Source organism: Geotrypetes seraphini, chromosome 3, assembly GCF_902459505.1.
Source record: "Geotrypetes seraphini chromosome 3, aGeoSer1.1, whole genome shotgun sequence".
Classification (NCBI taxonomy): domain Eukaryota; kingdom Metazoa; phylum Chordata; class Amphibia; order Gymnophiona; family Dermophiidae; genus Geotrypetes; species Geotrypetes seraphini.
In genome coordinates, this window is record NC_047086.1 from 68,571,079 (window position 1) to 68,598,092 (window position 27,014).

The 27,014-nt window shown below is 40.8% G+C and overlaps 1 protein-coding gene across 1 annotated transcript; it reads left to right on the plus strand.

Moving 5' to 3' along the window:
- On the plus strand, positions 1-26,681 carry KLHL31 (kelch like family member 31). Its single transcript, XM_033939087.1, has 3 exons — positions 1-127; positions 15,692-16,895; positions 21,711-26,681. The coding sequence occupies exons 2-3, from the start codon at positions 15,724-15,726 to the stop codon at positions 22,441-22,443; spliced, it is 1,905 nt and encodes a 634-aa protein (XP_033794978.1). The 5' UTR covers positions 1-127; positions 15,692-15,723; the 3' UTR covers positions 22,444-26,681.
- The last annotated feature ends 333 nt before the right edge of the window (positions 26,682-27,014 follow it).

Sequence of the window (27,014 nt, forward strand, 5' to 3'; positions counted from 1 at the left end):
AAGGCTGGCAGGAAAGTATCACCAATGAAAACTCAATTTGTCAGTCTTGGCAGGTGGTGAATGCACTCTGTGTGTGGCTCTCCTTCTGTCCTGCTTCCCAGACAAGCTCAGCACTTCACTACAGAGGGTAAGCTTTCAAGCCATTTACCTTTGAAGAAAGGGGGAACTTGCCGTTGCCTTAATGAACTTTATTTGGGCACTGTTAGGTGTATTTCAGAATGCAGGAGGGAAGTAAAGATATTACTTTCCATTTTGAGATCAAAGTTTCCCCTGTTTCTGGCAAGTGAGCCATTGCTGTCAAATTCAGATAACTTGAGGGGAGGGTCGCAAACTGTTTTTTTCCTTACAGGCTTTAATGCAGCTTAACTCTTGTTAAGACAGATGTATTGTGTTTGAAAGTACAATAGCGGTAGGACGCCAATCAAAATATGGCTGTTGGAGAATGTTCAGAAACAAATTTCATTTGTTCAAATTCAAGAAAGAAAGAAAGAAAATTCAGCTGTTTGCGAACAGAAGTGAAATTCCGTTAGCCACATTTTGGTGCAACGATGATGAACTGCAACGTACAGCATCAAGCCAAGATTTACATTTATTGATGTTTGGAACTCATCAGCTTCTTCATAGGTGGTTTTTGAAGTTTTGACAAACTATATACAAAATCTGTTTAAAAAGTATAGATATTGAAACTGAAGCTTATCTTAAAATGGAAAACTGTGCATGTGCATTCAGTGTTGCTATTTCTAGAGCTGACGGTGATTGGTTTCAACAGATGTAGTATTTGGAATGCAGCACAGGGAGAGGAGGGGGAAGCAGCTGATCCCCCTGTTTGGCAGGATGACATTGTGGGAGAATAGTTGATACTGGTATGTAGTTGATACTGATAGCCAAGGTACATATGAAGCAATTCTGAATTCGGCATCTGCACTTTTAGGACAAAAGCAGAACCAACTTGATACAGTTCCTTCCTATAATTTCATCTAGAAATAGCAGTTTCCAAAGGCATTTACCTGAGCAAATTGGTATATAGTCAAGTAAAATGACCTGACTGAAAACCGCTTTCTTTGAATGGAGCTAGAAATGTGTATGGGTTCTATAATGTTTGCACATTTAGCTACATTTTTTAAAAAAGGTAATCCTGTGGACTTGTTAGGCTGGAGGGGGGGAGGAATTATGACATGCATTCATTTGATTTTTGAAATGTATGTGTACTCAGGGCCAGCCCAAGGATATCTGATGCCCTAGATAAGGAGTAGGCATCCTCCATCCTTGAGGGCTATAACCTAGTTGGGTTTGACAGGATTTCCCCAATGAATATGCATGAGATTTATTTCCATGTTCTGTCTCCATTGTATCATACATTCATATTCATTGTAGAAATCCTAAAACTTGACTAAGGTTGCCTACCTCTGCCCTAAGTGGATAGCGTAGCTTGTGTTAAGAAAGGTTTGGACAATTTCCTGGAGGAAAAGTCCATAGTTATAGTTATTGAGAAAGACATAGGGGAAGCCATTGCTTGCCTTGTATCAGTAGCATGGAATGTTGCTACTCCTTGGGTTTTGGCCAGGTACTAGTGACCTGGATTGGCCATTGTGAGAACAGGCTACTGGGCTTGATGGACCATTGGGCTGACCCAGTAAGGCTGTTCTTATGTTCTTCAGTTGTAGCCCCTCACCCCAATAATTCAGCATTTTTCCTTCACCTCCATACCACCCCCCCCCTCAGGTGCCCAGCATCTTATCTCCTCTACCCTATTTCCATGCCATGTCCAGCATCTATCCCTCTTCCCTTCTCCAGTGGTACTTACTGCCACCACTGCCACTCTTTAGTCCATAAAATAGTGAGCGATAAAAAGAAATATGCTAAAATAAACACAGATCAGGCAATTATGGATCGTAATCATTATAATCCATCCAAAAGTGTGCTTCATGTCTCTCTGAGCAAAACAGTAATTTGCTTACAAAGTTAAGAAATGTCCTCTTATTCAGCTTATTCACTCAGAGAATAGTTACCAGTAAGCTCTGGAATGCATTGCCAGAGGCTGTGATAAAAGCGGATAGCATAACTGGTTTTAAGAAAGGTTTTGACAAATTCCTGGAGGAAAAGTCCATAGTCTGTTATTAAGACATAGGGGAAGCCTCTGCTTGCCCTGGATCGGTAGCATGGAATGTTGTTACTCTTTGGGTTTTAGCCAGGTACTAGTGACCTGGATTGGCCACCGTGAGAACGGGCTACTGGGCTTGATGGACCATTGGTCTGACCCAGTAAAGCTATTCTTATGTTCTCCAGAACAGTATTATACAAGAAAAATCTGATTAGCAACAATTTACAAAACTCAGTCAGCAGCTAGCCTAGTTACTGCGACATAGGAAAAGGGGAAAGGGGTGGGACTTGATATACCGCCTTCTTGTGGTTACAATAAAGTGGTTTACATATTAAATATATATACTTATTTTGTACCTAGGGCAGTGGAGGGTTAAGTGACTTACCCAGAGTCACATGGAGCTGCAGTGGAATTAGACCCAGTTACCCAGATTCTCAATAATATTTATTTAGTTATTGAGATTTATTAACTGCCATTTCATGAAGAGGTTCACCAAAAGTGGTTTACAATACATTAAATAGTAATTTAGTAGCCAGATATCTTGGCCACTATGGATAGTTCTGATGTGGTCAGACATGATATTTAGTGGCACTATCAGAATATCATGGCAGGACCTGGTCAGCAGGAATTAACAGGGCAGGACCTGCTCCTGCCCAATTAACTCCCACTCAGTATCGACTCCTTTGAGTCTCTGTACAGTGCAATGTATTCCAGTTATACTTTAATAATAATTATGAAAATAACATTAATTATTATTATTACCAGGCCTGTATTCAAACTGGGTAACATAATAATAATGGGTAATTTCAACTACCTCGATTGCGACTGGGTAAATGTAACATCAGGGCATGCTGGGGAGGTAAAATTCCTTGATGAAATCAAAGACTGCTTTATGGAGCAGCTGGTTCAGGAACCAACAAGAGGTGAAGCAAATCTAGACCCAGTTCTTAGTGGAGCGCTTGAATTGGTGTGAGAGATAATAGTGCTGAGGACGCTTGATAGCAACAAATAGAATGTTATGAATTATCAGGAAAGCAACGGAAAACAAAGATGAAAATGTTATAATGCCTTTGTATCAATCTATGGTACTGCTGCACCTCGAATACTGTGTGCAATTCTGGTTGCCCAGGGGTAGGCAATTCTGGTCCTCGAGAGCTGGAGCCAGGTCAGGTTTTCAGGATATCCACAATGAATATGTAACATAGTAGATGACAGCAGATAAAGACCCGAATTATCCATCCAGTCTGCCCAACCTGATTCAATTTAAATTTTTTAAATTTTTTCTCTTAGCTATTTCTGGGCAAGAATCCAAAGCTCTTCCCGGTACTGTGTTTGGGTTCCAACTGCTGAAATCTCCGTTAAAGCCTACTCCATCCCATCTAAACCCTCCCAGCCATTGAAGCCCTCTCCAGCCCATTCTCCCACAAACGGCCATATACAGACACAGACCGTGCAAGTCTGTCCAGTACTGGCCTTAGTTCAATATTTAATATTATTTTCTGATTCTAGATCCTCTGTATTCATCCCACGCTTCTTTGAACTCAGTCACTGTTTTCCTCTCCACCACCTCTCTCGGGAGCGCATTCCAGGCATCCACCACCCTCTCCGTAAAGTAGAATTTCCTAACATTGCTCTTGAATCTACCACCCCTCAACCTCAAATTATGTCCTCTGAGATGGATTTGCATGCATTGCCTCCTTGAGATGCAAATCTATCTCTGCATATTTATTGTGGATATCCTGAAAACCTGACCTGGCTCCAGCTGTCAAGGACCAGAATTGCCTACCCCTGTGCTTGCCGTATCTTAAAAAAGATATAGCAGAATTAGAATTGGTATGAAGAAGTGCGATGGGAACAAAGAAGGGCCACAAAAGGGATGGGATGACTTCCCTATGAGAAAAGGCTAAAGCAGCTAAGGCTCTTCAGCTTGGAGAAGAGACAGCTCAGGGAAGATACGATAGAGGTCTATAAAATACCAAATGGTGTGGAAAGGGTAGATGTGAATCGGTTGTTTACTCTTTCCAAAAATACTAGAACTAGGGGGCATGTGATGACGCTGCTAAGTAGTTGATTTAAAACAAACCTGAGAAAATATTTCTTCACTCAAGGTGTAATTAAACTCTGGAATTCTTTGCCGGAGAATGTGGTGAAAGCAGTTAGGTTTAACAAAGGTTTGGATAATTGCTAAAACAAAAGTCTTGGGGAAATCCACTGCTTATTCCTAGGATAGGCAACATAAAAGCTGTTTTACTTCTTGGGATCTTGCCAGGTACTTATGACCTGGATTGGCCACTGTTGGAAATAAGGTACTGAGTTTGATGGATTATTCACCCTTGAGAAGAGAAGACTGAGAGGGGATCTGATAGAGACTTTTAAATTGCTAAAAGGAATCGACAAAAGCTCACTCACCAGCAGGGGGAAAGGATGGAGAGCAAGAAATAGCTTTATTCACATTGGCGAATGTGACCCAGACTCGGACCAGAGGTCATGGCCTGAAGCTGAGAGGGGACACGGCCAGGACAAATGTCAGAAGTTCTGCTTCACACATTGAGTGGTGAACGCCTGGAACTCTCTCCCGAAAGAGATGGTGGAGGAAACTACCATTCTAGGATTTAAGGGAAAATTGGATGCACATCTTCTTGCAGGACACATTGAGGGATACGAGTGACTAATGTATGCACCAGGGTACGCCTGGCTGAGCCTCCGCGTGTGCGGATCACCGGACTGGATGGAACCCAGGTCTGATCCGGTGCAGGCATTTCTTATGTTCTTATGTTCGGTCTGTCCCAATATGGCAACTCTTATTTTTTTATGCATGTATTTACTACTGGGAAACCATTCCCATATCTTTGTATTGTATTTTTAATTACTGTGTATAGGGTTCAACATTCATCAGTCATCATTTTGCTAACTGCTGCCGGCTTTATTCCTAGATACTCAATGCCAGGCCATATCTGGGCACCAGCACTGAACATCTGGACATACACGGCTAGCTAAGCTAGTTTAAGTATGATTTTTTTATTCAATTATTTAACCCGTCCTCCCATAGGAGCCCAGAACGGGTTACAAAGTACATCCACAATATAATCGAGACAGGAAAGAGATGACATAATTTACAATATAGGCATGACAATAAAACATACACTGAGCAGCATCTGGTGAGATTAGGTGGCGTAGGTGCGTTGACTCTGAATGGAATTTCTGGGTGCATGTCCTTAAGGCGCTTAACTAGCTACGATGAACCACTTAAAGATAGGACCATGTTTTATGCAGTCCTCTTTATGTGGTTTTCATAGCTAAGGGCAGAATACCAGATCTTAATTAGTTGTGTCAACTTTGCTCACAGAACAACCTCAGAATGGCACTTAGATATTTTGCTGCCACTTAGGTGCGTAAGTGTACACTTATCTGTCAGTGACAATAATGCGTACCCTCGCACACCCACGTGGCATGCAAATGCAAGCATCCACGTACAGAATTAGGGGGGGTTGATTTGGTATCCTTGATTTTCAATCTATAATTCTATACTTTGCCACAAAGGAGTTAGTGTAGACACCGAGATATCTTGGAGTTGATCCCAGGATAGTTAACTAGAAGGGTCATGTACTGAACTATACCATGTTGCCTGCACTGTGTGGAAACTTTGCCTGCTATTTTTTGCCCATGCAACTGAGCAGAGTAGAAAAATAGCATATGAAATTTCATCCCTGAAGCATATTTCCCATATAGTTTATCTGTGCACTAATAGCTAATGAGCTGCTTTGCATAGTTTTGCATTAGAACAGCTTATTAACATAGTAACAGTAATGACGGCAGATAAAGTTCAGCTCGGTCCATCCAGTCATCCCAGCAATCTCACTCTCATCATCTAGTAATTATTCAATTTACTTGATTATTTTTTGGGGGGAGGGGAGGGCATTTTATTGAGGAACTTAGCAAGACCTGCACTTGGATGATATGAATCTATATATATAAAATCGGAGGTATGTATGTGTGTGTGTATGTGCTGCGATCACGCAAAAACGGCTTGACCGATTTGAACAAAACTTGGTATGCAGATCCCTCACTGCCTGGGATGATATGTTCTGGGGGTCTCGCGGCCCACCTGCACACGTGGGTGGAGCTACAAACAGAAAATCAGATTTCACCCATTCATGTCAATGGAAAAAATGTAAAAAGCTGCCATTCTCACAGTAATTCAAAAACGGCTTGACCGCTTTGAACGAAACTTGGTATGCAGATCCCTCACTATCTGGGATGATATGTTCTGGGGGTCTCGCGGCCCACCTGCACACGTGGGTGGAGCTACAAACAGAAAATCTGATTTCACCCATTCATGTCAATGGAAAAAATGTAAAAAGCTGCCATTCTCACTGTGACCAATTTGAACGAAACTTGGTATGCAGATCCTTCACTACCTGGGGTGATATGTTCTGGGTGTCTCCCGGCCCCCCTGCACACGTGGGCGGAGCTACAAACAGAAAATCAGATTTCACCCATTCATGTCAATGGAAAAAATGTAAAAAGCTGCCATTCTCACTGTGACCAATTTGGACGAAACTTGGTATGCAGATCCCTCACTACCTCGGGTGATATGTTCTGGGGGTCTCACGGCCCACAACTCTATTTTGCTTGCTCAAGGGTGGGTTCACCCAAGAATTTATATGTTCTTGCTCCAGGAGGTGAAACTAAAATTGTTGTTTATAATCACGTTTTGCGTTAGTTGTATTGTATTCATTTTGTCAAATATTTCACTTTATAATTTGAATATTGTACTTTTTATTAAGCTGTAAAAAAATACTTTCATTCACCACTATAAAGTATCTTTATTTGAATCCATTTACAGTGTTATTGCTATAATTAAATACCCGTGCAACGCCGAGGCATCAGCTAGTATGGTATAAAATTGGCATTCCTGCTCCTGATCCATCTTTCCATATACGGGACACCAACTGTAGAAGTCCCTCCGGTATCGGCCACATAAAGTTCAATAACCTTACACATGTGAAAAACAGTACAAATTTTTATTCTTTATGAAGGCAAAAAAGTTTGCAAATAGCATGCTAAAATGAAAACAGTGATATAGTATGCACTAATTCAGATTTTAGCATGTAGAATAGTATCATTTGCAGAAGGTTCCCCTCAAAAATACTTTGACTTCTAGGTTACAAACTGAGAAATAGCAAAAGAAAGTAATGAAGGAAAAAAGAGTTATCAGTGAAGTGCATCAGAAAATAAACTCATTATTTTCATGAGACATTAGTAGGAAAGTTTTGTCTATTTGCCGAAGACACTAAGGGCTAGATTCACAAAGCAAACCAATCGTGTACCAATCGGTTTGCGACCCCTTTGCAACCTGATTTCCCTCCGGCCTGATTCACTTACCTCTCTGCCGACCATCCTCCGATCCGTGCATGCAAATGAGGGGCAGGCACGCGATTCTCTAACCAAAACCCTGCAATACCAACTGGGCCGGCCGATCACCAACAAGCGACTGCTGAGGACCAGTCACTCAAGCCCTTTCCGACTGCCTGCCTTTTGCTCCCCTGCTCTCTGCCCTGTCAACCCCAATCTCCTTCCTGCCCCAAACGCCTCCTGCAGCCCCGACTTTCCCACCGCCCCGACTCTCCCGCTGCCCCGGCTCGCCTGCATCCCCTGGCTAATGGAAGGAGCTGTCTTTTCTCCTGCAGCCCCGACTCTCCCGCTGCTCAACTCTCCTGCTGCCCTCATCTCCTGCCTGCCACGACTCTCCCACTCTTCCCCGCAGTGCAAGCCCATGGTTTTAACCCGCAGGCTTAAGCGGGTTTAAACCATGGGCTCCAAAAAAGTTTTTTAAAAAAAAATCTCTGCCGGGCCCGGAGGTCCAGCGCATGCACAGACCATCTACAGATAGTCTTCGCTTGTGTTGGGATCGCTATAGAGCGATCCAGGCAGGCAGTTGGGGGCGTGATTCCAATCGCCCTCATTTGCATGAGGGCGATTCGTGAATCAGCCCCCTGGACTCGGATCAAATCAGATCCCTCACAGATCGGATCCAATCCATGCCCTTAGCGAATCTAGCCCTAAGGCCTTGATTCTATAAAGTCCGTCTAAAGTTAGATGCTGATATTGGCACTAATCTTAATTGAATACCAGACTTAATTTGTGGTGATACTGGCACTCAACACCTTACAACTGGCTTTAATTGGACTTAAATGAAAGTTAGCTGGAAGAGAACTGAGATTCCTAACAGATCAAACAAAGGAGAGAGATCTAGAAATGTATGAAGAGTGGTCAAGTGCTTGGTAGCTAGAATTTATTGCATTAAGGCATCAGTTCTGTAGGTGCTAGAGCACCCCCAATATTTTTTCCAGCACTACCCAGACATTAGAGCTGAAATCTTCCCCATGTAGAACAACAAGGGAAAGCAGGAAGAAAGGCTGTGTCTCTGCATCTACTGTTTCTGCCTCGCCCTGCAACCTATTGGTCGGATATTCCTTAACCAGCCAATAAGCTACAAAGGAGACAGGACCAGTAGCTTAGGAGACACCATTGGTCAGACATTCTTTACCAGCCAATAGGCCGCAGGGGAAAACAGAAAGGAAGTTTGATGTCTCCTAAACAACTGGTCTTGCCTAGGGTTACCAGATGTCTGGGAAAACCCAGACCTATGTCCTCTATGTAGAGGACTGTCCAGTTGCCCGGAGTCTGGAGGGCCTATGCACATGCACGGCGTTGACAAGATGACATCACACGCATACACACATGCATATGACATCATCACGTTGACATCCACGCATGCACAGAAGCCCTTCAGACACAGCACCAAGCTGGTGAAGAATTCATGAGGTTCATCAAGTTTCAAGTTTTTATTAAAATTTGATTGAGTCGCTTATCCAATTTTCTAAGCGAGCTACAAATTAAAATATAATAAGGAAAACAAAAACATGACTAAAATAAAAACAATGCCAATAACAGGATAATTAAAAGAATTTAAATGAAACATCAAATAAATGGCGTACTAGCAGTTGACAGATTGACAGACAAACATGAGACAGAAAGGAAGCTGGGTTGGAACTACAAGTTATATAGGAAAGAAAGACAAATAAGTAACAAACAAAAGGAAGGGGAACATTGCTACTTGTTTCTTTAGAGAAATTTGAAGAATGAAAAGAGTGAAAGAATCAAATGTTGTAAGCTTCTTTAAATAGGTGGCTCTTGAGTAGGTCCTTGAAACGGACAAGGTTATTCTCCTCCCTTACGGGAGCTGGGAGGGTATTCCAAAGTTGTAGGGCCACCACTGAAAAAATGTCATGCGTGGATGGGGCTGGAGCTGGAGTGGGGTAGGTCTGGATCTGTAGCAGGGCAGGGCCAGGTGTCCTCTTTTTTAAAGAGGAAATCTGGTAACCTAGTCCTGCCTCCTCCTTCAGCCTATTGGCTGGCTAAGGAATGTCTGAACAATGGGCTAATAGCAGAAAGCAGAAGAGAGCAGCAGTGTAGGTCAGACAGGCTTCCTTTTGTCTACTATAGAGAGGAGGGAGAAGTACTGAGGAAGACACTAGGAAAGGAATGAGGAATTGATAGAGAAGCAGAGGTTAAGGAAAGAGTAGCACAGGCACTGAAAGGTTGTGGGAGGAAAAGAGGCTGAGGGGAGAGAAATGGATTGTGAAAGGGAGAACAGAGCTGAAGTGAATGCAATCTGAAGGGACATGGGCTGTGATACAAAGTAAAGTGGGTGAGGTATAGTCTGAAGAAAGAAAAGCAGATAAGGACAAGGAGAGGAACTAAAGCATGTGGTATTCAGAGAGTAGGGGCTGATAAGGGAGATAGCCTGAGAAAAGGATTCTGAGAAGAGAGAGGATCAACGTGGGCAGAAGCACTATTCTCTAAATGCAGTTATATGAACTACTCTAACATATGTTGGGTGAAAAATATATTTTTTCCTATGTGTTTTAAAAGTGCTACCATTTAGCATCATGGAGTGTCCCCTAGTTTTTGTACTTATTGAAAAAGCACACAATCGAATTGCATTTAGCCATTCCACTATATTCAGGATTTTATAGACCTCTATCTTATCTCCCCTCAGCGATCTCTTCTCTACGGTAATCTGAAGAAACCCTAACCTCTTTAGCCTTTCCTCATTTGAAAATTGTTCCATCCCCTTAATCATTTCTATCACTCTTCTTTGCACCTTTTCAAGTTCCATTTCATCTTGTTTTTGAGATGCACACAATATTTAATTTGTGGTCTCACCTCAGAGCGATACAGAGGTAGTGTAACGTGCTGTATTTTATTCTCTGTTTCTTTCCTGATAATTCCCAAACATTCTATTTGTTTTATTGATCTCTGCTACAGACTGAGAAGAAGATTTTAAGTTATTATCCAGGATGATACCTAAATCCTTTTCTTAAGCGGCAATGTTCTCTCTAATTTTTGCTGGCACATGAAAAACATTTTGGGCCTGATTCTATAAATGGAGCCTAATTCTGTAGGCACCCTCTGTGTGTCATTCAGAGTTAGGCACTATTTACAGATTAGCACCTGCAGCACTTAACTCAAGTTGGGCACCAGTAGACATAAAAAAAATGTAGGTGCCGGTATATTAGGACAGGGTTTTCTTGGCCTAGAATACTGGTGGCTAACTCATTGCTCACCCAAATTCTGCCCGTAGCCATGCCTACGTTTTGGTAGACGCCTACATCATGCTTACCCCAAAATTGTTTTTTAATTGTTTTTTAATTAACAGCACCGATTGAACCAATTAAAAAATAAAGTTAGGCACCAAACTGTAAGCGTCTTTTATAGAATCAGGGCCTTTGTGTGCAAGCTTCCAGCCTTGACTTGGTATGTGCAGCATAGCCTGTGGTTTACAACCTAGAAAGCCAGCAAAAGTTTTGTGTGCGCAGTTGCTAATCATATGCTCAGGCACATGCGCAAAGCTTAGAGCTGTACTTCTCAAACTTGGTCCTGGAGACACCCCAACCAGTCAGGTTTTAGAGATATTTGCATGCACTGCCTCCACTATATGCAAATCTCTTTCATGAATATTCATTGTGGATATCCGGAAAACCCAACTGATTGGGATGTCTCCAGGACCACATTTGGGAATCATTGGCTTAGAGAGAACCTTGCTCGGTGATAACTCCCAATATGGAACCAAGCTTCATCTAACTATAATTTCGGTTATTTTTCCAAGGTGCATCCCTTTTGCACTTGTCCACATTAAATTCAGATGTCCTGCAATTTCACGCACTCCACATGTGATTTAACAAATATTCCTAGTGGCATCATATCTACAAATCTGATCACTTCTTATCATTTATAGATATCTTAAAAAACAGATCCTTTTAGTATTCTACTATTCACCTTTGTCCACTTAGAGAATTGGCCATTTACCTTATTCTCTGTTTCCTATCTTTTAACCAGTTCCCATGCCACAACAGAATATAACCTAATATCAGTTAGATTTTAAAATTTTGTCAAGAGTCTTCCATGAAGGACTTTGTCAAAAGCCTTTTGAAAATCTGGATACACTACATTAATTGGATGACAAACTCAAGGTGAGCCAATAAAAGATCAAAGTGTTGTTAATTGGGAAGCCTTCTGAGCTGCCCAGTCCTATTATGGTTTTAGAAGGTGTATGAAAGGGCTTGAAAGTCAAATTTAACATAAGAGTCCTTGTGAATTCCAGCTTTATTAGGCATTCTCAAATTCAACCACATAATTCTTGCATTTTTTTATGATCCAGCAGTTGAGTACTTTTGGACAAAGTCTGACAATTTTGCTTCATTAATTTTTTGTCTAATTTATTGTATCAGTTTATATCTGTGGCTTCCTAGATCATATGGAAATTACACATGGCTGCCAGAGTACTATCTGGTTGTATGGGCCACATGAACATCCATTCAGTCCTAAAATGGTTTCATTGGTTGGGGGAACTAATGATTGTTGTGAAAGTATTTATAAATTAGTAACTCACTTAGGTCCTTGAGGCAAACCATGTTTTAGTATTTGAAAATACATTTAAAAATAAAGAGATGTGTTCCTTGTCATGTCTTCAAATCTACTCAGGATACATTTTTTATATCCCCTCTTTAAGGGAAATTAGATTGATTGTAACTAGAAGTGCTTTTCTGTATGCAATCTTGGCTATTTAGAATTGAATCCCAAAATCATTTGTCTTCAGGATGACCTTATGATCTTCTGCCTGATATTAGAATTTATTGTGGTTCTGAATGGTAGGCTTGGATGAACATTTTTGGGACAGAAAGGTATGGATACATTTTTAAATAGTTTCTAAGGAAGGACCAGCAGGTTCTTAGTGGAATTAGTTCTTTATTTTTAATCTATTATGCATATTACAGATAAAGTATGCTACTGATTATTTTATTCTATATTGTCATGATTATACCTGTTGTATGATTCTTTTCACTGTTTGTAATCTTTGATGGCTATAACACAGGTGCAATATCTCCAGATTGGTTTGCTTTGCACATACCATGACAGCAATAAATCTCACTCTTACGCCAGGGTATATGGAGTATGACTCCCAAATGCCGGTCATAAGCCAAAGAGAGCTTCATTCTGGAGTTGATAAGGTATAACATATGCAACCTACCCAGGTGTGCTTGAAAGTTTCTCACCACTTCTCTATTCCCACTTTTATGAAGAGTGACCACATCAGCCTTATTCCAGTCTTACAAACATCCTCTGGAATCTCTTAAACATATCCATTAGATGACTCACCTTTACCTCTTTGAGCTTCCTCAGTATCCTGAGATGTGTCTCAATGGATTCCATGGCATTGTTCACTTTCATAAGCTGTTCATAAAGGCTTCCATTCATGAATGGAGCAGTATGTGTACACCATCACATATGTATCTGCAGACCTTCCCAGGTTTTTTATTCTGTGAACAATGAATAAAAATATTCATTGATGCTACTGTTTCAGAGCCCAGTTTAATCTTAGGGTGAAACATGAAATGATGCAATCTTCCCAAACCATCTTGCTACTGGTAATAAATACAGCATAACAATAACATCTGATATAATGTTGGAAAGCCATCTTGAATATTTGCCCACATTACATCAAATGTTATTATTAGGCTGTGTTTATTACTGGTGATGAGATAATCTGGGAAGACTGTATCCTCACATATCACCCTAAAGCAAGACTAAATTCTGAAACAACTGCTGTTCAGTGCCATGAATTGTGGAGGTGGGGGTTCCTCCTTTTTTGTACAATTTGAATTACCTTTCATAGCAATAAAGGACAGAAGACAGAGCATATGCAGAACCCCTTCCTCCCCTACATCTATACAGTATTATTGCAATTATGTGTGCTTGGTCCTCCTGGGTCAGTGAATTTTAAAACATTTTGGTTAAAAGGTCTATCTATGGACTAGAAGTATTTATACTGTTGTTCCTAAATGCTCTGGCCCATGCATTAACCTAATATGACCTATATGTTTCATACATCAGAGTTTATATTTAAATAGACATAGCATTTATCAGGTCACTTACATGAACAAGAAAGGGTGACTGGCACATCAGTGTTATGTGGCCCTTTAGAAGGATATCCTATTATGGTGTCCAGGTACTCCTCTGGGTAGCTCTGGATCTTTGAGCACTCCAGTGGCTTCAGCATCATGCTGACAGGATAGCTGGCTGTGCGGATGGGTATGTGTGGTTGACTGGAGAGTGTTTGTTGTGACTGGGATGGTGGTTGTATTTAGGTGCGTGACTGAATGGGGGGGTTCTATTAAAAATGTGAATTTCAGCAACATTGTAGATGGTTTATAGACTTTCACTGGATCTTCTGGTTGTTTTCTCTTGCTTGTTGTTCAGTAATGTTGTTATTTGTACTATTCCTGCTTGTACGATCCATGTTGCAATTGTAAATAAAGAGACATATTTTTAAAAATAATAATGGTAACCACAAAATTTAAAAAAAACACAAAGCACACTGTATGCAGAGAAAATCTTAATTATTATTTATATTCATTTGTTTTTCAAAGAGGTTAAGGCAGATGAATTTAAAATATGCAATGTCACCTCAGTAACAACTATAGAAAAATAGGCAAATACAGTATAATATGCAAAATATAGACACGAGATATAAATTCTCAAAACTGACACATTTCAATCACTAAATTGAAAATAAAATCATTTTTCCTACCTTTGTTGTCTGGTGATTTCATGAATCTCTGGTTGCAGTTCCTTCTGATTGTGCATCCAATATTTCTTTTTTTTCTGCCTCCTGCACACTTCCTCTCCTTCAGACCTCATTCCCTTCACCCAACCAACATCTCTTTCTGTCCCTCCATAAGTCTAACTTTATTTCCTCTGTCCTCCACCCCCATTGGTAACATGTCTCCCTCGCTCTCACACTGTCATTCTCTCATTCCCTCCCTTGCTGCAAAGGGAGTGGGGAAAGATCCAGGGTGCATCTCTCCCACTCCCTCTACTGCCATATACGTTTCTCCCTCTCTCATCCCTTAGATCATGTAAAGTATTTTTCACCACTGCCCACCAGCCTCATGCCCATTTCTCCTTCTATCACCCCCTCTCCAGCACAATGCCACAGCTCTCCCTCAATCACTATGTCCAATATTCCTCCCCACGCATCCCCTTCAATCTGTCTCTCTGTTCCCCCTCCACCACCATAACCAACATTTCTCCCTCTCATCCTTCTATTCCCCATGCATCTCTACCTCACTCCTCTCTTTCTATGCCCAATTTTCCTCTTTCTTCCTTTCCCCATGTGTACCATCTCTTTCCCTCTCACTCACACACTCATGCCCAACAACTCTCCTTTTCTATTCTCTCCCTCCTATGTTCCAAATTAGTGCCCCCTTTCTCCCTCCCTTCTGTGTCCTATATTCATGCCCCCTCCCTTCTGTGTCCTGAGTTCATGCCCCCCTCCCTGCCTTCCAGCCTTTGTCCCAAAATCGTGCCCCTCCCATGTCCAAATGCGATCCTTCCCCCTTTCCTTTCTCCCTTTGTCCCAGATCATGTCTCCTCTCTACCTTACTTGCTTGAGCTACACTCACTTCCTTCAGGGCCGTCCAGCTGGGCTGCTCCTTCTGCCTTCAGTGGCACTTGTTGCAGGGACATGCAGGCAGCGGTTCACATGCTGCACGTGACTGACCCACAAGCTTTCCCTCTGACATCAGCTCTGATGTCAGAGAGAAGGTTTCTGAGTCAGCTATGTGTAGCGTGAAAAATCCGCTGACGTGTCCTTCCAACAAGTGCCACTGAAGGCAGGCAGGAAGGAGGTAACTGGAATCCCTCCTGACCCAGAAGGCTTTCCTCTGACGTCAGCTCTGACATCAGAGGGAAGCCTTTGGCAGAGTGGGCAGGCAGGAAGGAAGGATCCCCAGTGGCAGCTTCGGTGGAGGGGGTGGGCAGGAAGGAGGGATCCTCAGCGGTGGCTTCAGTGGAGGGGGTGGGTGGGCAGGCAATATCCTTGGCAGCAGTGGTGGCTAGTGCCACGTACCCCAAAGGCTACACATACCACGTGTTGAGAAACACTGTTCTAGTGGATATTAATACAATATAAACATTCTTATGTTCACTATGCAAAATCATTACTTTGTTTTTATTTTCTAGAAAGGTCTTGGCTGTGATATTCCGTTGCAGTCATGGCACCTAAAAAGAAGACAGTCAAAAAGAACAAAGCGGATATTAATGAAATGACCATAATTGTGGAGGATGGCCCTCTTAGTAAACTCAATGGTTTGAATAGCCTCTTGGATGGTGGTAATGGCTTCAGCTGCATCTCTACTGAAGTCTGTGACTCTTCTTATGGCTCCAATCTCATGGAAGGGCTCAGCAGAATGAGACAAGATGGCTTCCTCTGTGATCTGACCATAGCTACCAAAACCAAGTCCTTTTCTGTTCATAGAGTAATTATGGCTTCTTGCAGTGACTACTTTCATAACATACTTAAAAAAGATCCATCTACTGAAAGAGTTGACCTCAATGATATATCTCCTTTAGGCCTAGCAACAGTTATCACATATGCTTACACGGGAAAGCTTACTCTCTCACTGTATACAATCGGCAGCATCATTTCCTCAGCAATTTATCTTCAGATTCACACTCTTGTAAAGATGTGCTGTGATTTTTTAATGCAAGAAATTAGTGTTGAAAACTGCATGTACATTGCCAACATTGCAGAAACATATAGTCTGAAGAACACCAAAGAATCAGCACAAAAATTTATTAGAGACAATTTCATTGAATTTTCTGAAACGGAGCAGTTCTTAAAACTTACCTTTGATCAGATCAATGAGCTCCTCGTAGAAGATAATTTGCAGCTGCCTTCTGAAATTCTTGCACTACAGATTGCAATTAAATGGCTAGATTTTGATCAAAAAAGAGTGAAGTATGCAGCTGATCTGCTATGCAACATTCGTTTTGGTACCATCTCAGCTCAAGACCTGGTCAATTATGTTCAAACTATACCAAGAATGATGCAAGATCCTGATTGCCACAAACTTCTAGTAGATGCCATGAATTACCACCTACTTCCGTATCATCAGAACACAATGCAGTCTAGAAGAACAAGAATTCGTGGGGGTTCTAGAGTCCTCATTACTGTTGGAGGGCGCCCAGCTCTAACAGAGAAGTCTCTAAGCAGAGAAATCCTCTACCGAAGTCCAGAAAATGGATGGAAAAGGCTTGCTGAAATGCCTGCCAAAAGTTTTAATCAGTGTGTATGTGTAATGGATGGGTTCCTCTATGTGGCTGGTGGTGAAGACCAGAATGATGCCAGAAATCAAGCCAAGCATGCAGTCAGCAACTTCAGCAGGTAATTTTGTTTTACTTTTTATTGGTATCTCAAATACTATAAGACGAGATCCAAGCAAAGCATAATATTAGCTTTTGCAGATTGGATAACAAGTCTCCACAGATGCTAAAATGTCAATAATGCAATATATTAAGGGTTTTCAACTTATAAACAGACTGATCTAGGCCTGGTTTGCCCCACTGCATGCATGAAAATGTAATCCTACTCTTCTTAAGAAAATCAAAACAACCTCATGAATGCAATGGGGCAAAAACCAGGACAGGTTCAGCTGTTCAACATTTATCTGGTTGAGGTACCATCTCTAACTGCAATAGTTTTATTTTACATACAATAGGTTGTCACAAACATGTATTTCAATCTCTTTTATACTATCTATGGCACTCTGGCTATATTCAGTTTTTAGTCTATCCATAGGGCCAGATTTTGGTATGAAGCACAGGAACAGTAACAAAGGCTTCGCAAAGCCTGATAGTCATAAAAAGCCTAATATTGGGTCAGACCAATATTTTATTGCGTCCAGTATCTTTCTTCATAAGGTAGCCATTCAGTCACCATTATTATTTTTGTTAGCTTTCTCAGTACATTTTTTGGGTACAGAGAAGGGCAACATATTACTTGTGCAGTTTTGAAATAGCATATCTTCTCTCTTAGAATTTAAATTTCTGCAACTTCAGGAAGGAAAATAAATATACTAGAGGCCATATCATGAAGTTACTAAGAACTGTAGGTACATTTAAAATAAACTAGAGAAAATATGTTTGCACTCACCCCCAAATTCTATATATGGTGCCTACAAAATCGGCACTGACCAGAATGGTCCTTAGCGTGATTCTATAAAAGACACTCACCATATATAGAATCACGCTTGGTGGCCACACGCGTAAATAACATTTAGGTGCACCCATTTAAGCCAATGAAAATCAGGTTTAAAAGACATAGAGCGGCATAATTAAAAAAAAAAAGTCTAAGTCCATTTTGGGCCTAGAATGCTAGTCACCCAAAGATGGAAACAAAGTTCATTCTCGAAAAATACGTCCAAAATAATTTTTTTTTGAGAATCATCTGTACTTCTACTTCCAGCTATCTGATCATCCAGACCATTAAGTCGTCTATCTTTATACCCCATTCTCGTCCAAAAATTCATCCAAGTCAAAACAAGAACAAGCCTAGAACAAGACCTTTTGGATGTGGGAGGGGTCAGCAAAGTGATGGACTGGCCACCCAGTCATGGCAACAGAGTAGAGGGGTACCTTACAGGGCACTGCTGTGAGCTTCACAGAAAGGGTGCTAGATAAAAATCTCACCCTAACTCTCTTGCAGGTCATGGTGAGCCCCCAAAACACCTCCAAAACCTACTATACCCACCTGCCTACAACCCCAATAGCCCTTATGGCTGCAGGTGCCACCTATATGGTAGTACAGTAGGGTTTTGGTGGGTACACATGTTCCACCATGAATGCAGTGGTTAGAGTGGCTTATGGGCCTGGGTCCTCCTCTCTATGGTTCACTAGCCCACCCCCCAGACTACTTAAGCCACCTCTGTGCAGCTCTACTAGGCTTTCCTATGCCAGGTGCATGTACATTTTAATTCCGATTTTTATGGCCGGGGGGGTGTCAGTGATCACTGGGGGAGTGTGCGGGTGTCTGTACCTTGTCCCTGCGGTGGTTATTTGGTCACTTTGGATACCTTCTGGGCACTTAGACCTGTTTTTAGATCGCCTGATTCACTACATATAAGTTCTGTCTAGGCAGTCTCGTTAAACTAAGTCTAGGTCAGTCCACATTCTACCCAAATCTCGCCATCACCACTCCTTTAAAACGCCCCTTTCAGCTCTGGGCGTACAGCGGCAGTAAAATGGCTTAATCTTCTTTTAGATACGTCTAAAACCCATTTCGATTATCGGCACCTGGTTGACCTGTTTTTTTGATTGTCCAAGTGCCAATTTAGGTGGGTTTTTAGACATATTTCTGTTTCAATTATGTACCTCATAGTAATATAGGCCTAAATGGGTGTGCCTAAATGTTAGTCACACATATGGTCACCAAACGTGATTCTATATGCAGTGCTCCCCCATGAATTCACAGTCCGCGGTTTGCGGTCACGGTTATTCACGGTATTTTCCAACCGCGAAGGGGAGACAGGAGAGGACAGTTGAAGAGGAAGGAGAGGGCAGCCAGAGTGCCAGCGACAGAAGGAAATCACTCGCTGTATGCTTCGACCGCCTCTTCCTGTACTAAAGTCGGGCCTCACCAATCAGAAGATGCTTTGACACGCAGCTCCTGATTGGTGAGGCCCGACTTTAGTACAGTAAGAGGCGGTCGGAGCATACAGCAAGTGATTTCCTCCACTCGCCGGCTCTCCAGCTGCCCTCTCCTGCCTCTCCAGTTGCCCTATCCTGTCTCCCCTGCCTAAAAACCGTATTCACGGTTTTTCGACATTCGCGGGGGTTCCTGGAACAGAACCCCCGCGAATATCAGGGGAGTACTGTATTGCGAATGCCTTTTATAGAATCACACTAAGCACCATTAGATGTATGCTGTAATAGTGTATCTAACTTTCAGGAGTGCCCACAAACTGCCCATGCTCCTCCCCTGGCCACGCCACCTTTTGAGAGTCGCACTGGATTTTCATGCACCACTATTAGAAAGTTGTGTGTGTAACTTCTAATTAGTGCCAATTATGTCTTGTTAATTGCCACTTAACAGCACTGATAGCTTGTTAAACATTTAAGCTGCACATGCAAATAGGCAGGGTGCACAAATTTGCATGCAAAACTTTGGTTGCATTCTACAGGATCTGTACTTCGGTGCACAATTAAGCTCTAGAATACATTGCAGGGGACTATGGTATAAGCAGTTAGCATAGCTGGGTTTAGAGCAGATTTGGGCAAATTCCTGGAAGAAAAGTCCATAAACTGTTATTATTAAGATAGACCTGGGGAAAGCCAGGCCTTATCCCTGGGGGTCAGCAGCAGAAATCTTACTACTTCTGAGGATTCCACCAGGAACTTGTGATCTGGATTAGCTTCCTGCAGGACACTAGAGTAGATGGGCAATTGCCAGTATGACAAATTTTTATATTCCCAGAAAAAGTGTCAGCCAAAAATAATGCAACAAGTGCTGGGAGACTTTTGCCTAAAAGCCTTATATTTAACCAGCCCAAGATCTCTTTTGTACAAGATCATTCGTTGCCCAATGATATTTTTTCCAAAACTAGGCAAACCAACCAATGGGCTTTTTAATATCATTTTGTTCTTCTTTTACTTGAATCATAATGTAGGTTATAAATAAGGCATTCCATATGTAGCATACACTCCTCTTCTCCAAGCATGAGACTAAAACACCAGCTTACTCTACAGCACCTGGCACTCTCCAGGTCATAAAACGTTATCAGCAGAAAAGTGAAGAACACTGTGGACCTCATTATTGTATGGTTGAGTCATTATTATGCATTATCTGCATCAGGATCCACATCCCAAGCATTTGATACATGCAGGCTTCTACTATCTTATTCCCTCCTGCCCTCCCCTCCCTCCTTCTTTATCTTCCCTGATCTATTTGTACTCTGTATAGTATCAAAACATCTTACATAGCAACAAAAACATCCGAACACCTTTATGTGGATAGGTACAGTCACAGGCGAGTAGAAGAGTAGCAAAACATATTCTCAAAATTAATGTAACAGAAACACAAACAGTCTTATCACAAATATCTGAACAAAATTATCATCATAGTTGGTTAGGTCTTCAACTAATCACATTCTAACCCTTGTTTTAGGATGACTGGACAACATCTTGATTCTCTTCTCTATTTATATGCCTTTTAAGTCCCCAGTGCTATACCCAGTATTAACATAAAAGCCAAAATACCATCCATAGACCTTATGTCAAAGGGGACTGGGCCACTGAAGCCTACCCTACTCATATACTCATAGATAGCTTTTACCCCTAGCCATCAAAGTTCAGAGGCACCTCAAGATGTTTTCAAAATGCTCTGTCCAAATCGCTTTATCCTTGCCCAGCTGTTGAAGCTGATCTACTAATTTAAAGCATATGCTGCCTATTTATTGCCAGGCATTTGAAACATCAATGAGCAGTCTCAGAATTATTTTCCAATAGCCAATGTAGGCCTATTTTTGTCTAGCCATCACTACTTCAGCTATGAAAATCTGAAAGCCTCGTCCATGGCTAGGAGGAGAGAGGAGACACATTGGCTGCCAGAAAAAGTGCCATCCTTCACTAAGAGCCTGTCCTCTTTACATGTACCGTACTCCATCCCTCACCCCACCTTGACTATGGGTCCAGTCAATCTGTTGTCTATCCTCTACCCAAATCCCAGCCACTACCTCCTGCAATCTCTTTCCTTCAAACAATCCTCCCCCTTCCCCTTCCAGTCACCCTCATTCCTTCCTTTTACGCTGGTCTCTGCTGTGTTTTAACATTTTCTCCTGAATCGAGTATTGTCAAGTACTTTTATTTCTATGGGTCCTGTTGCAGATAACATATGATGACAGCATTATCATGTGACAACTGTTAATAAATAACCTATGTGTTGCAGAGAAGCACACTCAAATCTTAAAAACAGAACTTGAGAGGCAAAATCATTCTTACAGGCATATTTGAAGGTAAAGCATGCAAGGATACATGTAAAACCTATAGCGTACAGACTCATTACAGAATAAAAAATACAGCTTAATCTTAAGTGGTTAATAGAAAATAATAAGTTTCAAGTAGTACATTATCCTGTGAAAAAGGCATTTATCATTAAGTAATGTTTGAGGATTTTACTTATTCACCATTTTGGGATATTTTCCAGATATGATCCACGTTTCAACACCTGGATTCACCTGGCAAACATGAATCAGAAGCGTACACATTTTAGTCTGAATGCATTTAACGGCCTCCTTTATGCAGTGGGTGGCCGCAACTCTGATGGCTGTCTTTGCTCAATTGAATGCTATGTACCTTCAACTAATCAGTGGCAAACGAAAGCACCACAAGAGGTGGCAAGGTGCTGCCATGCCAGCGCAGTCATAGATGGTAGGATCTTGGTGACAGGGGGTTATATAAATAATGCTTATTCTCGCTCTGTATGTATGTATGACCCCTCTACTGACAGTTGGCATGACAGATCTGGCCTTAGTACCCCAAGAGGATGGCACTGTGCAGTTTCCTATGGTGACAGGGTCTATGTAATGGGTGGGAGCCAGCTTGGTGGCCGAGGTGAAAGGATTGATGTTCTCACTGTTGAGTGTTACAATCCTCAAACTGGGCAATGGAGCTATGTTGCTCCTCTTCCAACTGGAGTAAGTACTTCGGGAGCTTCGATACTTAGTGGTAAGATCTACTTGGTGGGTGGATGGAATGAAATAGAAAAGAAATATAAGAAGTGCATTCAGTGTTACAATCCAGATATTAATGAATGGACTGAAGATGATGAATTGCCTGAAGCCACAGTGGGAGTATCTTGTTGTTCCATTACCATGCCTAATTGTAAAACACAAGAATCCAGGGCCAGTTCAGTGTCTTCTGTGCCTGTTAGTATCTAAAAATAGTGCCATGATTATGTCTAAATAAAACAAGCAAATATATACAGGCTGTTTTACAAAGCCGCACTAGGAGCTGCCGCGCAGCCACAGCCCTAAAGCCCTTTAAATCTCTATGGGCTTTGGGGCCGTTACCACGCAGCAGCGGGAAGTGTGGCTTTGTAAAACAGGCCCATAGTTTATAGATCTATTTAATTGAAATGGCCATCTAACTAGTGATTTTTAAGTCTACCAAAAGAAGGTTTTAGAATTGGTTTACTGGTAGACATACAAACCAAATTGTTTTTGTAACTTTTGATTAGTTGTTTACATTTTCAGAATGTCACTTCATTTTTTCACAAAATTACCCTCAAATGAGTATATTTGCAGTGTTATTCTTTTATTATTTACGGGAGTTACATATACCTGATTTCCCATGCCTTTTACTGAAAATTTACCCCAAGGATAATTTTTGTCAAAATTATATGAAACATTGAAACTGTCTATCAATACAAAAAAAATGGCTAATATTAAAAAATTATAAAAACAAACTTTTTCATAATCATGAAACCTTCATATACAAATTGTACAGATTTAACTACATAGTTTAGGAGTGTAGTCTGAAAATACATTAGTATCAATGTTTACTGATCCATGAGGTGCCGTACACCAGTGGTCCCCAATCCTGTCCTGGAGGACCACAAGCCAGTCGGGTTTTTGGGATAACCCTAATGAATAAGCATGGGGCAGATCTGCACTCCTATCATCTTCATTACATGCAAATCTCTCATTCATTCATTCATTCATCTCATTCATTAGGGCTATCCTGAAAACCTGACTGGCTGGCAGTCCTCCAGGACAGGGTTGGAAACCACTCACTGCCTTACACAATTCTCAGAGAATGAATGCTTTCCATATTGTGCATTGGTGGACATCCTATAACAAGTTTCCCCTCTATGATTTGGTCCATATTATGGACCACTAGGTTGAAAATGACAGCATTAATACAGAAACTTGCAAACAACACGATCTATTTTTCCTGCTGTTTGTTCGCTCACAGTCATCAAGACAGTTTAACTTCTTCTAGAGTCCATCATCGGAAGGTCAAAAGAATCCAGGGACCCCTTCAAAGTCTGAATCTGTAAATATACAAAAAAAACTAACAGGGTCTTTTTGTAATAGTTATGGGACTGCTATGAACTTAATTTCACATTCTCTTAAAGCAGACACAGCCCACTCTCAATGTTAGCTCTTAGTTTTCCTTCTCCCAGATTAGTTGTGCATTCTCCCTCCCTCTCTCTCTCTCACTCACTCTCTCACTGTTTTCCTCCTTAATCAGTACACCAAGAGTTGAAATATGATCTTTCAATAAAGCCTGAAAAAGCCTTAACTGGCCTTTTCCAGACCCACCATATGATGCTATATCTCCTTTAGGGGGGAAAAATCATACCATATGGTATAGTTTCCTATATCCCGCAATTTTCAACAAGGAATCATTGCAGCTTACAATAACATTTGGGATCCGTTATTATATTAACAATTAGATTCTAGAGAGATTAGATTCTAAAGAGCAATATCTGTAAATGGCTAGTTTTACACATACCACGACAGTAATAAACATTATTCCTATGCCTGGGTATATGGCATATGATCTCATTCAAGTTTCAAGTTTATTAGATGACTTGATAAATCGCTTAATCAAATATTCTAAGCGATGTACACTTTAAATTTAACAATTAGTAAATATAAAAAACAAAAACAAACAATACAGTACATACAATTATTAAATAATGGGTAAGAACTCATGATTATTAACATTGATAAACGGGAAAGAAGGGATGAACTACAATTCATAAAGTAAAGAAGAAACATTCTCTCAGATATATGAGTAACACTCACTGGAGTATTTGCTTGGTAGCAATATAACTCCCTGTACGTAGGCAGTTCTGTTGTGTTCTAACCCTCTACTGAAAATCGTATGTGTGAGGCCTGTCAATGCAATCCACAGCGAGGATAGCATGTACATTATACCGACAGCTTTGACTTTTTAAAGTCATTATTATTATATACTTAAATATGGGTCAGTTAAACATACTCTATTCCAAAATAGCAGTATCAGAAGAAAAAACAGCTAGAAGAAAATAAAAAACCCACTTGTCTGAACACAGAAGTCACACATTTCATATGTAACAAGAGGCCAAAGCCATATTATATATGTGCTACAACTGTATTCTACTAAATAAAAACAGGAGATGTTTAGAATACTGTGTTCGGCGATTTGATAACATATCTGTCTAGCTCAAGTGTGCTAGTTGCATTTATTTGTTTTATTTATTTTACTAAAACTCTTTAATCTGGACTCAGTAAAATATAAAATATAGATAAGGCATACAAGCAAATAACTATAGAAGCACATACTACTCATTAAGCACTTAACATACAGTTTACGTATCATGCATTAACTGTTAGCACAAAACTGTGTAAACCCCAGATTCTTTATAGGTCACCCAAATATGGGTGTGGATCCTAGATTAAGCACTAATCAATTATTGAAGATAATAAGCACTTAATTGGCAGTTAGGAGTTACCACAGATATTCCCTGTTCCATACTCTATAACATGGGTAACTAAACTTCATAGTTCTCAATGCCAAAGAGTCATGGCCATGGGTGGGTTGGGGCATTCCAGAAATGAGGAATAACGTTATAGAATATCTACATTTACGTGTCTAACTGCCATCATTTGGGCGCGAGCATTTATACAAGCTTTTGGCATGTGTACGTGCTTCCATCCAAAGTTACTCTCTTCAATCTTGTGCTGAATAGTGTATATTTTACTCTACCGGCCTCAGACCCACCACTCCACCGCCTAGCAAGAGTTTCAAGCAGGAAGAATTACATGGTTCTTCATCATCGGCCCCAACATTTCTTTTTCCATTTAATCCAATACGTTCTCAATAAATTACTTTAAGATTCAATAAATAAATAAATATCTTTCACTGAAACTTTAAATAACTTTTAACTTCAACTTATCATAGTTTGTTTTTTTACTTATCTTATGCGTAACCCAGGAGGGAATGACCCGACATGTTTCGCAAAATGCGCTTTATCAAAGGTTCCCCACGGCCACTATTGCCATCCGACTCCTAGAACTCTTAAACTCCTTGAAACTTCTGCTAGGCAATGAAGTGGTGGGTCTGAGGTCGGTAGAGTAAAATACACACTATTCAGCACAAGATTGAAGAGCGAATTTGAAGGGAAAGTGCTGAATTTATTTGGGTTTAAACATCAAGATTTGGTGTCCACCCAAAGTTAGGCATAAAAAGTACACCACACTAGTATTCTGTAAAGGGCATTATGTGCAAAGCACCCCTTACGTAGAAAATGCTATCTTAGCATGGGTCATAATGGTGCCTGCCTTTGGGTACAGTTTACTGAATCTAGCCCTAAATAGCTTTCCAGTATTCTTGCAGATAGTGACAAACCATACATTAAGTACATTTTCTGTGAGGGTGTATCACGGAAGGAGACTGGGCATGGAAGCTATTTTGCAGTTAGTGCACTGCAAATACTGTACATTAGCTGACTAGTATGCAGTTAAATTTACCGCTCCCAAACAGGAGGCACAAACCCCCAGATTCTTTATAGACCGCCCAAAGTTGGGCATGGATCCCAGACATGTGCCTAATTAGTCAATTAAGCGCTAACAATCAGTTACTAAAGTTAATTGGAGTTGATTGGCAATTAATTAGGAGTCAAACTAGCTTCTAATTGAAGTGCAGATATGACTAGCCTAGAAGGACAAAAAAAAAAGTGGAGAAAAAAGACCTCAGCTATCAGGCACCCTATCTAACAAATACCATATAAACAAGTGGGAGCCATCAAGAAAAACCTTCATCGGTTAGAAAAAAAACTCTACATAAAATATAATACAACTGCCAGACCAGAGAAAATCTACACCTATGAACAGGAAATATCAGTTCGATCACATCAAAAAAAGGCAGATTTACTTATCTCTGTGCTGATCATAATCCATCAGCCCCTGTTGATAATCCAAAAACAACTCTACCTCTGAAGAAATCCGACAAGGAATTCCTGTTTCACTTCCACTGCATCAGGGGAATAACTCCTGTTCCATGGTCACAGCAAGAGCAAAATGGCACTTGGAGGGAAAAAAAAACACCAATATTTATTTATTTATGTTGTCGATTTTCTAGCACATCCTCCTTAAAGAATCCAGAATGGGTTATAAGTTTACATACATAATGAAAGATTAGCAGCAAGGTTACAAGCTGACATATGAGCAGACATACATAACAGCAGTTAGCGACATAGAATAATTAAGCATAACCATAATATGAAGAGGCTAGATGTTTGGTTAGAAGGAAGCCTGTTTGGATAGCGACTAGATGGGTTCAGGCCTCATATAATAGTAAGGCAATTTCTTTATACAGCATGAGAAAACAAATAGGTTTGAAAATGGTGTACAGCAACAGTAAGATAATTCCTATATACTGCATGGAAGACTGAATATATGTTTGGGAACTAAGTACAGTAGTATGACAATTGATAAGACACCCTATGTAAAGCAACAAT